This window comes from Cydia pomonella, chromosome 4 (genome assembly GCF_033807575.1).
Source record: "Cydia pomonella isolate Wapato2018A chromosome 4, ilCydPomo1, whole genome shotgun sequence".
In the NCBI taxonomy this organism is placed as follows: Eukaryota; Metazoa; Arthropoda; class Insecta; order Lepidoptera; family Tortricidae; genus Cydia; species Cydia pomonella.
This window is the reverse complement of record NC_084706.1, coordinates 6368178-6381209: the sequence shown is the minus strand read 5'-3', so window position 1 is coordinate 6381209 and position 13032 is coordinate 6368178. Positions and strand designations below refer to the sequence as shown.

Here is a 13032-nt window from a genome sequence, read left to right as displayed (position 1 = left end):
TGCCCTTACATTTGACTTTTTTAAATTGTTTGATTATTGTACAAATTAGGAGCGAAAAACAGTTTTTATACTAATTTTTAATTGCTCCTAGCTCTTATAATAATTAAAAATTCAAAATAATGCATGGCCGTGGTCGATATACAACAAATAGTGTCAAAATATTTTCATTAATGTCAATATCCAGAGAGGAAAATGAGGACTTTGTATGAAAAGGCGTATTCGCGCGGGCTCTCCACATTCGTCGTAACGATTGGCACGTTGGCTACGGACTCAGTATACTGTTTTTTTTTAATTTTATTTATTGTATATTTAGAATTAAAAAAAAAACATATATCTATTATGGTTTGATATACTTAAATCGGTTTATTTTTTAGGTTTAGGTAATTTGAAGTTTATAATAAGCACTTTACACTCTGTTACTGCTTTTTCGAGTCTGGTTCTCTTGTTCTATCGATGTTAACGATTATGTATTTTTTTAAATTTCTTAAACTATACAGGGTGTTTATTAAGTCACCTGCAATCATTTACGGGTTTAATATATAGGTCATGCTAAGCAACTTTTACTATAGGACCAATCCCGAAATCGCGAAAAAAAAATTACTCTCCCATGGAAATTGTCAAGGTCAGACAGCTAAAATGTATGAAAAAGCCAATTTTTTTTCGCGATTTCGGGGTTGATCCCATCGTAAAAATTGCTCAGTAAGAACTAGGTATATAATCACCCGTAATAAATTATTGCAGGTGACTAAATAAACAGCCTGTAGTTATATGTACGAGTATTATCATTATCAACATCATATCACTGTGAAAAACGCCAAAACATCTTGAATCCGCTGTCAAAAGGTAAGGCAAGGTGTGTTTCGGGGTCGTAAATGACACGTTTATGACCCTGAAACACGCGATAAGGTTAGTTCAATGAACCCAAAACAATTTCGTTCATATAAAGAAATAAACATCGCATCGGCGAACAAATTGTTATATGCGAGTTCAGCAGTCGCGTATGATTATGTTGTCGAGCGATTCGTAATTGCCCCTGTTTGAGTGCGCTCTATATTTAGCATATGAGTACGACTGATGGTTCCGTTCACCTCTCAATGCATATCCATGTATGAGTCGATGGCTTCGCGATCAGACCAGATGCACTTAATGTGATAATGAACAGATGCACATAAAACATTTTAAACAAGATTATTTTCGTTTATTCGAACAACGGAATTTTAACCTGTCATAAATCTTCACGGTACCGTGAAATCGGTATCTGTTCCAAAATTTGTGCGATGCGGTCACGATCGAAACCACAAGCTTTGAACGGCGTCGCAGCCGCGGCCGCGTACGGTGGTGGGACGCAGGCAGCAGTGGTGGCAACAATAGTGCGCCGGCGACAGTGCGCCCGGCACGCTCGCGCGAACATGCTGTGCCCTGCGCGATGCTCCTGCTTCCTGTGCCGCGAACTGCAGTCCTGCCGCGCTGCCGACGCCCGCAAGCCGCCCAACAAGATGTGCGACAACTTCATCCTGAAGAAAGCGGAGGCGTGGGAGCCAATGAAGTTCATACGCGGAGCTGCGAGGCTGTCGGTCCGACACTGGCAGAATAGGGAGCCGGCTACTCCGGCCAAGACTAGGCTCGCCGCTCACAAGTCCACCAGCTGCGAACAGCTGTACCCGCATCCCTCGGAAGAAGAGGGAATTTTTGGGATGAGAAGGGCTCCAAGCACGGATCGTGTTAAACCCCAATCCGAGCACAAAAGTGTATTCAAGTTGCTTGGCAACTCACGTCACAAAAAAGTAAGCAGCAGTGATGCATCTGAATCTAAAGTGCGACGTAGTGTCCTGAATTTCAGGAAGAATGACCCGCCTAACACTAAGAATATTCACGAGAAATATGTTCCTCTCCCGCAGGCGTCTCCAGTGGAACACATCTACAGTGAGCCAAGGCCCTGGACCTCCCAGTTTGACGACTGCTGCCGGCCTCCAGTGTACCAAAGTGTAGAGAAAAGAAAGGAAGATAAAGAATCGATTGCCGAGAGGAAAATGTACAGTAGTCGACCGGCATGTTACGAGGAGTTAGCACAAAGGCTTTCACAGGAAAATATGAAAAAACCAAGCATTCCTCTTATTGAAAGTGGTTTAGCTAACAAAATAACACAGAATAATAATAAAGTGGTGATATATTTTGGAGATTCTATCATCCGAAAACACGGTGAGCAAAGGATCACAGAAGAGAAAAATAGTAATGAAGAAACACCCCACATGGAGGAAGTGATTTATGCAAATCGCCTCTTAGATGAGACTGGGAATTTAGGGCTCAGCAGAGAAGTGGATAAAGGAGGAACGCAGCTCGTCTCCGAAGTCGAAGTGCCGGAGGCGATTTATTCAGAGATTACATCGGGAGAAAACAGGGATCCGTCGGAAATGGTGACCATCAACGACGCGACGTACAAGAAAGATATGGTCGGGACTATGAGCTCAGATGGGTTCCTGATAATCGAGTTTGAGGGTAACTTCGAGAGGGCTCGGCAGTTAGTGGACATAGTGCACGGAGGGACCGACCATCATGAGGCTACAGTGCTGGACGAAGACGAAAACTGTGACTGGAGCTTCATCCAAAATTGGCGTAAACGGTAAGTTAGCTGTTTTATGGTTCGACCCGGATTTGCAAGGTTAGTATATTCGTTTGCGTGTGGTGCGGAACAGTTAGTAGTGGAGAACGGTTAATTGTTCACTTGGGTAGTGCGCGCGCCGAGGAGATAATGTTTACGATCTTTTGAGTAAAGATAAAGCTAACCTCAGCTGTTAAGTCATAAGCTTAGTGTTCCGGTTTCCAAACTTTAAACGGCGCATAATTATACTTATATTGTAACATTCTTTTTATACCACGACGATAAACCAACCAGCCTGTGGCTGAAAAAAAGCAATAGGATTAACGTTAAAAAGTTAATATTAAAATAAAAATTATAAAGAAAACGTGTTAGGTCAGGAAAATATAAATTGCTTTGAAATATAAGTAGTTATTTGTTAAGGGCATTATTAGGGGTTGTATTTGGTAAGGGCATTTAAATGTGTGACGAGCACAGGCGTTTTGTTTCTGAGTCTTGGGTGTTTTCTATGTATTTAAGTACCTAATTGTATATTATATTTATCGCCAGAGCTTCCTTGAGCTTATTGTGGGGCTTAGTCAATTTGTCTTAGGATGTCCTGTAATATTTACTTATTTATATATTAGTTACAACTGTATTTTTGTCCCCATTAAAATAACATTTGCTTACGCAATAAAATTCACCAAAAACATTGTTTATTTAAACTTATTAAGAGTTTTCTTTAATTGTAAACATACTTATATATAGGTATTGCCCTTTGCTATTTGATGTTTCTTAGTGTACTTATCATCAAATGTATTCAACAGAACGGTGAAAATCATTAAAATAATTTCTACTTGTTATTTTCTAAATCAAAATTTAAATATTATTATAGGCCAATTTTTACACATATCCACTTAGTCCCACAGTAAGCTTAACAAAACTTGAGTTGTACTCGTACTAGACGACAATATAATTATTTTAATAACATACCTTTAACAAATAAATGCCCTTACGTCAGGATTCGATCACGGGACCTTCGTGGGCAGGCTCACTACCGGCTAGGCTAGGAGACCGTCAAGTACACATAATGAGGTAACACGCATTTCCAATACCCACAAAAGTATTAATAATTGACACTGAAAAAGCCAAACGATCACATCAGATTAGTGGTTGATAACCCCCATGTGGCACCTCCAGAGTGTTGATCTTACACCTAAGCAAAGCTTGTACTATGGATACTAGGCGACTATATACAAACATATATCGAGTATATGTATAAAGTCCTACAACTGCGTATAACACAAGACAATTGCATGTTTGCTACCATTGGATGGAAGTAAACGTTGTATCAGATGTATCTGTTTCTCCCATCAGGGTAGCCTGTACCCGTCTTGGTAGATCTTACATTTTTTTAATATATTTTAAATATATATTATTCACTGCATGAGTATATAACTAACAATATTCGTACTCTATAGTACGGTGTGGTGTCTATGCATAGAAATTACATTTGCGTAAATAACTCATGCGTGTTAAGACCTAACCGCTTGAATAGTACAGCTGCAATGAGAACTATGAGACAGTTATTCATGGCCTTTCTTTGCAGCGTCTGCGGGAAGCCAGCATTAATTGCTTAGCAATTCTTTTGATAACAATCGACGGTCGCTGAACTCGTGCGAGCTTCTGCTATTGTACATACCAATCGTCCTCTTCACTAAAACCTACGCAATTCTCAACCTTATTTTATATTACTTTCGATCCTCAATCCTCAAGTTCAACACTAAAGATCCTGCTAAAATATTGAGATATTCTTTTGTTCTGTCAATCTGTTACATGATTTCCTGACGCTGCTTTGTCGATAGCTTCCTTGAGAGCGTCGTTTTATAATGAACAACTTTACTCGAGTTTTCTTGTCTTATCATTTCTTACGGAATCTCCGTCCGATTAATTATCAACACTTTCTTGTTTAATTAATGCTGTTACGAATTAATTATCTCGCTTGTAGGGAGTCCAGGCTGCATTCTCTAATTAGTAGACTAATAACTATGGATGTTTATTTGTTTTTAAGAATTATAAGGGCTATTCTATTTGTTTTTATCAACATTCATACTTAATCTGATATGAACGACTTGATATACACGATGTAACAAAAATTGTGGGCATCTCTTTAATGGCATATTCGGTATCGCCATCTTATTAGGAAAAAGTAGAATGTATGAAATATTTGTTTTTTCTGTATGGCAGGTCGTACAAGTCGGCCATTTCTATATATAAAGGCCAACATGTTTTCTAACTCAAAGAAAGATAGTACCAAAAAATTCTGGTTGTCACTCAAAATTTATTTTCTTTGTGGTGCAGCAAAGAATATTTACTTACTTACTTACTTACTCACCTACAGGTTTACCGAATTTCATTTAAATTAGAACCAATTTACTTAAGTTATTTTCCATCAAACTACCCTCTGAGAGTTCAACTTAAAAACATCAAAATGCCAGGACGTGCCCCTAGCCAGCTGTGTGTTCCAAGTTGAATGTAAGAACTTCGCTTCGCTTTGCTCGCTCGTTCGAAAATATCATTATTTATGGAATAGGAAGTTAATCATCAGAATAGAAATTGCACGACAAATCCATTTAAAACCCAATTAATAAGTGTACACTTTTTAGAACAACAACGACGCACTTTCAGAGCATGAAAAATGAAAATGTAATTTTCATCATGGTCGGAACTTAAAGTTTTACAGATTTGCCCACACCAGATTCAATTAAAAAACAACATAACATAATAGCCGCAACACCACGGGTTATGTAACCACAATTATTTGATTAATATCGGCGATAAAATCACGCATATAATACTCGTACAATGTCTTTAAAAACTCGTACACGTACAAGTAACAAAATGTTATTTATATTCATAAAATCATCATTCGATTGACGGCCCGATTCGCAGAATGATTAAGACACGTTTAAGATCTTGGAAAGATCTTCAAAAGATCAATAACTAAACGACATATCAAAATTGACGTTTATTTCGATTCCGCTGTGATCCCAATAAGATCTATCTACGATATTTCCAAAGTGACATTGGTTGCCCAAATCGAGCTGCTCTGTCAATTATACGACATACAAACGATATTTAAATGGGAACTTATCTAAACATGTAGGGCTAAGATGGTTGGCTCTTTATCATTTGTCACCATGCCTGTCACGTTCTAACAACTATGTAAGTGCGAACGTGACGGGCATAGTGACAAGCGATAAAATTGGAACCATGCTGCCACTGCAGAACTTATCTTTATCGTATCTCATTCTTCAAATCGGGCCGTAAGTACCTTTACCTATACCTATTTGATTATTTTTAGAAACTGCTTAACAAAGCACAATTCTATCGCTGAAAGTGATTGGGGCTAGAGAGCACGGAGCTGGTTGGACGGTTGGCAGGGAAGGAAAACTAAATAGAGGTAGGTACGTGGACATATACAATAGTTGTGACGCACGCATCTCCATACAATCTTAGTCCCCATTTTCCTCTCTTCATGTTTACTTTATTGAAACTATATTTTCACAGTTTCTTATGTTTTAACCATAGCTATGCCCCTTGGGTTGGCTTTTTCCGAATTTTTGGTTATTATAAGAGTTAGGAGCAAAAAACAAATTCCATACACATTTTCATATTAAACGATCCTATCTCTTATGATAATTAAAAAACTAAATGTAGGTCCAGACAGGATAATAGAGACTACGCTTATATGGAGAAGTAGCCACGTGACTCTTCGTCCCCTTTCCTCTTTCTTCATTATATATTTCAATAATATAGATTCTCACCTATTAATAATTTATACATATACCTCTAACATGTTATTTTGTTTGGTACCCATTTAATCTCAGTTCCATCAGACGAGAGAAATCAGTTTAAGTAACTAAGTGTGAATGCTGTGATACTCGTAGTTGAATAAAAATAAGTGCCGTTTTTCGCCAAAAGGTGGGTCAATCTCATCAAGACCAAAAGGCCGTGAAGGACCACCAAGGACAAGCGGAAGTATTGCTAAACTTAATTTTGCACACTCCTGCCAACAGATAAGGTTGGAATTTGCATAAATATTTTTTACGATGTGCGCTACACATTGTGTTCATGCATGGGTGACAATTATTATACGCCACGTTAGTTTGTTTAGCAAGACTAACAGCATCACTTAAGAGGGAGCTAATCCAAAATTTTAGGTTTATATTGAATTGTTACACGTTTATACAAAAGCATACCATGAAAAAATCACACGGAAACTAGACTATATGTGGCATTATCTATGAAAAGAGACCTTATTGTCGATGGCGCTTACACCGCACTGCGTCGCGCAGCGTTGTATTTGTATCGGAGCATCGTTTGTGAAGGCGGAAGCGCCATCGACAATAAGGTCCCTTTTTAGGGTTCCGTAGCCAAATGGCATAAAACGGAACCCTTATAGTTTCGCCATGTCCGTCTGTCTGTCTGTCTGTCTGTCTGTCCGAGGCTTTGCTCCGTGGTCGTTAGTGCTAGAAAGCTGAAATTTGGCATGGATATATAAATCAATAAAGCCGACAAAATCGTACAATAAAATCGAAAATTTTTTTTTTTTAGGGTACCTCCCCTACACGTAAAGTGGGGGTGAATTTTTTTTTTCGCTTCAACCCTAGAGTGTGGGGTATCGTTGGAAAGGTCTTTCAAAACTAATAGGGGTTTTCAAGAAACATTTTTTGATAAAGTGAATATATTCGGAGATAATCGCTCCGAAAGGAAAAAAAAATGTGTCCCCCCCCATCTAACTTTTGAACCATAGGTCCAAAAGATATGAAAAAAATCGTGGAAGTAGAGCTTAAGAAAGACATTAAATGAAAACTATAGCGGACATGATCAGTTTACCTGTTTTTGAGTTATCGCAAAAAGTTTTCCCTTCATAGTAAAAAGACATTTTAATTAGGTACTGATTACGCAAATTTGCCTATTTGTTTAACTCAGGTGAAAGGTACCGTTTCATACCTTGGTTAACAATTTACTATACTTTAAGCTCCAGTTTAGCTTATTGTGACGGAAGAGTAACTACGGAACCCTACACTGAGCGTGGCCCGACATGCTCTTGGCCGGTTTTATAGATAACGTCACATATTTGCTATTGCAGGCTCCAAGCAAAACCTTCAAAGGTAGTTACGCTACATAGAAAAAAAAACATGAAACATGTCCAATTTTCATTTACATATCGTTACCCTGCGGTATAATTTTGGCCGAAGGACGCGACGAACAAATTTAGTATATATTTTCAGAGTTATTTAGTTAAAACGTGAATACCCGCCCTGGGCGGCGCGATATAAATCTTTTGTTTCTTATTTCCTAGCTTGCCTCCTCTTAAGAGGCACACAAACTTGGCGCCAAAAGGCCGGCCTCATACAATCAAAGTTACGTTTGTAACAATAAGCATAAATATACGCAATTGCATGCATGTACCTACTCGTAATTAAAGGAGCATTTACGTAACATACCTATATCTATCTAATTTAGTACTGGGCTGGTACTAGTTTTCGTTGCTAAAAACTGCAATACATCGAAATCGCTTTCTTATTTGAAAAGTAAGTAAGTACATAACGATATTTCAACTTTCGGTGGTAGGCCCTCTATTTAACTTCAAATTCGACTCGTTGTTTTAGTTTAGCGATTGGATTAGCACCTAGCACACAAGATTTTTTTGTTACAATCATTGGTTATGTCTAATCGAGTTAGTCTTGCGGTTAACTAATTTGTTTTGATGTTTCTTGCGTCATGAGTACAATAACTATAGGCAGCTGTGGGGTATCGTTTGATAGGTCTTTCAAAACGAATAAGGGTCTAAAAACACATATTTTGATAAAGTAATATTTTAAAACATCGTGAGGAAACCTGCATACATCTGCGAAGAAATTCAAAGGTGTATGTGAAGTCCCCAATCCGCATTGGGCTAGCATGGGGACTATAGCCCGAGCCCTCTCGCGCATGACAGGAGGCCTGTGCCCAGCAGTGGGACGTATATAGGCTGAATTATTATTATTTATTATTATTAATATTTAAAGAAATAATCGCTCCGAAAAAAGATGTGTCCCTCCCTCCCTCCTCCTCCTCCTCCTTCTAACTTGTGAATCATGAGTCCAGCAAATATTAAAAAAACGGAAACAAAAGTTTAGTAAATACTTTCAATAAAAACTGTAGCGAACATATCGGTTTAGCCGTTTTTGAGTTACTGCAAGAAATCCCTTACGCTTGTAATGTACATACATTATACTTATTAATTAATAGCCCCCGTATGGCCTGTTCTGGCAGAATGGTAACTACGAAACCCTACACTGGGCATGACATGCTCATGGCCGATTTATAATATGAAGTATGTGGCTATCACGTAAAATGTTTAGGAGACATTTCTTGTAAGTTTAGTAGGTACGAAACTTTATTAAGTAATCTAATATTTAACCGATAAAAATACGGTAAAAATGTATTTCTTAAATTATTTTTAAATGTAGCCCACCCAAAAGAGACTTGAAGGAACTACCATGGGGACCACCATTCGTCGTGAGAGGTATAATAGCAATTACTGTACCTACTCATGACAGTACAATAATAGATTCAATTTATTATTTAGAAAATATTAGGAGGAATTTAATGTACCCACTACTAAACTTGTTGGAAAAAAGAAACCAATTTAAAATAGGATGTCATTACTTATATCTCTCATTTTTATTGTTTCTAAGATAGAGCACCCAAGAGATAATTGCTGCTTTGACCTACCTACTTTAAAACCATAAAATAGGCCCAAACAGTGTTTCATACCGCCTCCATTTACTGTGGTTTATTCTATCAATATGAATATTTATTTAATTATGTGTCAAAAATAATTTCAAAGGTGTAAAAGCCAATCATTGACACTGTATGAGATTTATTGACGAGAAATACAACTTACAAATCCTACTGCTAAACAAAGTTTTCAAGCAAACGCGCTATAAAATTACCATTAAACACCCACCGAAGCCGTTTTGAAAGACAATTTTAGCAAATTCAATAGACAATAAAATTTTGCAATGCCTTTGTGGAAATGGACACAAGACACAACCTTTCCGTAATTTCCGTGATAAAATAGAGGGTTATTTGGACTCATTAACAACTATCAAGAGGCGAGTAGAATTCTAACTTTTTGCTTAACTTGCCCTTACTTCGCTGCCAGAGAATTCGTACTTCCATAGTAAATTCCAACTCCCTTTTCACCTAGGTTTAATTTACATAATCAAAACCATCCTACGTTCTTCCTCGGGACTCAAACTCATACATTTCATATAATTAAATTATCGGTCTCTGGCGTCAGCGACACGATCGGCGGCGTTCAGTGTATGATAGTATTTTTTCGTCATGAAGTCTAGTATTGTTTCCCGAGATGACGCCCAGAGTTAACTTTATAAATATATATATGTATATGTAAATGTAAACCAGGACCGATACTGAGTCTAGTTAGGTATAAGTTCTTGAGATTTGTGTTTTCGTAACGGTAGTAATCTTAATGGAATATTGATGCTTTTATTTTCCAGTTACTGAAATTACAGTTCGATCGCCTGAATTTATCCAACGGCATCTGTCATTTTAATAAAAAAAACTGGTACAAAAACAATATGCTTATTTCAATTGGTCATGTATGGTTTTAGTATCAAGGACATAAAACTACGCTGAGCTGTGTTAAAACGCTTCAATATAAGTATATTAATTTGCCTCAACGGCTCAAACACGTAACTGCCAAGTATGGCCTTAGGCCACATTTACACCAAGCGTATATCAGTAGTTAACGGCGGACCTTCTATTAGGGCTACTCTCGGTACTCATTTTGTAGGGAAGAACCGGGTATTTTCCGATTCCGGCTATACAGAATCGGTACAGATTTTTACGCCTAAAACCCTAGCAAAACTTTTGTTAAACAAAAACCATAGTTTCTTTTATACGAGCGGTCGGGTCCCGTGTTAGGGACTTGTAAAAGCAACAGTATCATTTAAAAAGCAACTGTATAGAATAGAATACGAGTAGAATAATTTTTATTCGTAGACACAAACAAGACACATTAAATTACATGATATAACAAAAACAAAGGAAGTATAAAGTGCCACGAAATGGCCTCATCTCAGCATCTTTATACTAATAAACAAACCTATGTAACAGTTCATAAGATATCATGTTTTGGTAATGTAGGATGATCGACCACCTCAGTGTAGGCGAGCGCTCATATTATTATTATTATATAGAGTTGAACCTTAATACTATCACGATACAGTTGCTTTTTAAAGGACATTGTTGCTTTGCCACGTGGCTAATAAGGGAGCTTACTGCTCGCTCTAATAGTAGATATTTTCCTTGCGTTGGTGTGGTGAAAAATAATGTTTTTCACTCGGAGGCATAGTATTTTTTTTGACCCTGGTCCTGGGCCGATAATGGATAAGTCCACTTTCCAAGTTTTTGAAACTTTCGCTTGACTTATCGAAACAATAACTTTGCCCCCTTTGTAAAACTACAAACGATAGATTTCATCGAAAAGAGCTCAGAAATTTCGATGATTTATAATTATTCCACAAATGCGACACAAACATACCTGCATAGGTTGGTTTATAACTAGGCTGCTAAAATTATAATTATAACCCTTCCCAGAGTACCTAGTACCTAATAGTTCGTCGCTGTTTGTACGCCAACTGTGAGCGCGCCCTTAACTTACCTCAAGTCAACTGTAGCCGTACTACGAGCTGACACTTGCCGTTTTCGTTAGCGACTGCGTCAACACGATCGTAGTCCATCTCGTTCACACTGATGTATTGGTGCGATAGAGTTCACGCAATTGCTGTAATTGTCAAATGCCAACTCGTGGTAGCTGTGCTAAACACTGTATTAGGGGCACCGCAAACCATTTGAACTCATTAAGTATATAGCGAACCATAAAAGTATGTACGTTATGGACGTCAGATATAAGACCAAAACTTGATTTTAATATAATAATAATTTGCGTTTTTGCCTCGTTACTATTAACGTGTAAACCGCGAATTATTCAACATTCCCGCACTGTAAATTCTTCCTAAATGTAATTGTATTCAAGCAGATTAACGTCTTATTCTTATCGTATTAAGAACGATATTGGGTTGAGCTTGCAGTGCTTTCTCCGGACGTGAGGTTAGTTATGTCATGTTTACTTCCTTTGCTTACGAGTCACACGAACCTATTAGCCGCCGCCATACAATCGAAGTTACGTTCTATAATTTAAAAAAAAATTAAGCTAAGGGGCGTACCTATGTAGCTTAACAAAACAATACATTGTGTAAAAATATTTTCCATATTTTCAATATCCAGGGAGGAAAATGGGGACTACGTCTATATGGAGAAGCGGTCGTCTACTACCTAAATCAAAGTACTTAGCCAAGATGCCAATTTTTTCTTTTCGTTTGGCGTATATCGACAATACGATTGTCATCTAGTCTAGGCTCCTTGACCGGCTAGGATGAGTTAGGGACAGCCGAAGGTACTACATGCTTCTTAATACTTATTTGTTTTTATCAAATTAAGACATATAGTTATCACACGCGGTGTATAATTGTAGATTTATTAGCTTTACATGTCGTCGGCATGGTGTCGGGCATGGGGTAGGATCGCGCAAAGTGGAGGAAAGAAAGCAGGAAAGCGGACCCTGGCAACGACCGGGATATCGCTAGGTAGAAGAAGACATGTCATCGGCTAAAGTCGCAAACCTCGTAACTCAACCTGACCAAATTTTACAGGAGGCACAAAAAACTTAATCACCAAAATTTTGTATAAAGATTTGCTTAGTTTGTTAAGGTAACTTAGTTTTTTTACCTAATGTTAAGTTAAATTTAGTTGTCAGTTTTTCACCTTTAATCAATAAAAAAATAATCTTTCACCTGAAAATATGCACTTGGGACTTTTTCCGAACAAAATTGTAAAGCTATTGTTTGGAAAAAAATTAGTAGGAGATTTGCTGTAAAATTTTGACGGGAATCTTTTTTTTCCGAACGAGTCATTGAAGACTAAAATAATAATAAGTTTTTGGCAAAAATGTAATTTTTGGTACAAGCTTTAGTCGCAGACTGTACTTCAAATTTGTGGGTTTACACTAGGAGGTCGGTTTTGGTGTTCTTTACGTCTGCTTTGCTTTTGGCGCTGCATGGCTCCGTACATTTTCTGGTAACTCTGGTTGCCAAAAACTAACTTTTAGCAATCCTTTTACCGCATAAGATACGATGTAATCTGCAATACAGGATCATCTTCTTCAGTTTGACAACTGCTGGGGTGCACTGTTTTTTGCTAGACTTACGTATCTTCTACTATAAAGAACTTTTTGGATAAAACCTAATAAAGTACGTAATCAGCTCTAGCAAGGCACAGCTATTCGTAGATTAGTCCCGTTCCGGTAGCCTTTGCCC

General features: G+C 37.7%; 1 protein-coding gene across 3 annotated transcripts in view; it reads left to right on the top strand.

Moving 5' to 3' along the window:
* The window catches only part of LOC133516925 (ankyrin repeat and BTB/POZ domain-containing protein 2), a 79293-nt gene that overhangs the window by 28999 nt on the left and 37262 nt on the right, over positions 1–13032 (top strand). For 2 of the 3 annotated variants that reach the window (XM_061849980.1, XM_061849979.1), the window contains exon 1: positions 850–2620. The exons of the other annotated variant lie outside the window; for it this stretch is intronic. In XM_061849980.1, coding sequence (XP_061705964.1) covers positions 1278–2620 — 1343 coding nt within the window. In that variant the 5' untranslated portion in view covers positions 850–1277. Of the gene's footprint in view, positions 1–849; positions 2621–13032 lie in introns of those variants that run through there. 3 annotated transcript variants of the gene reach the window in all.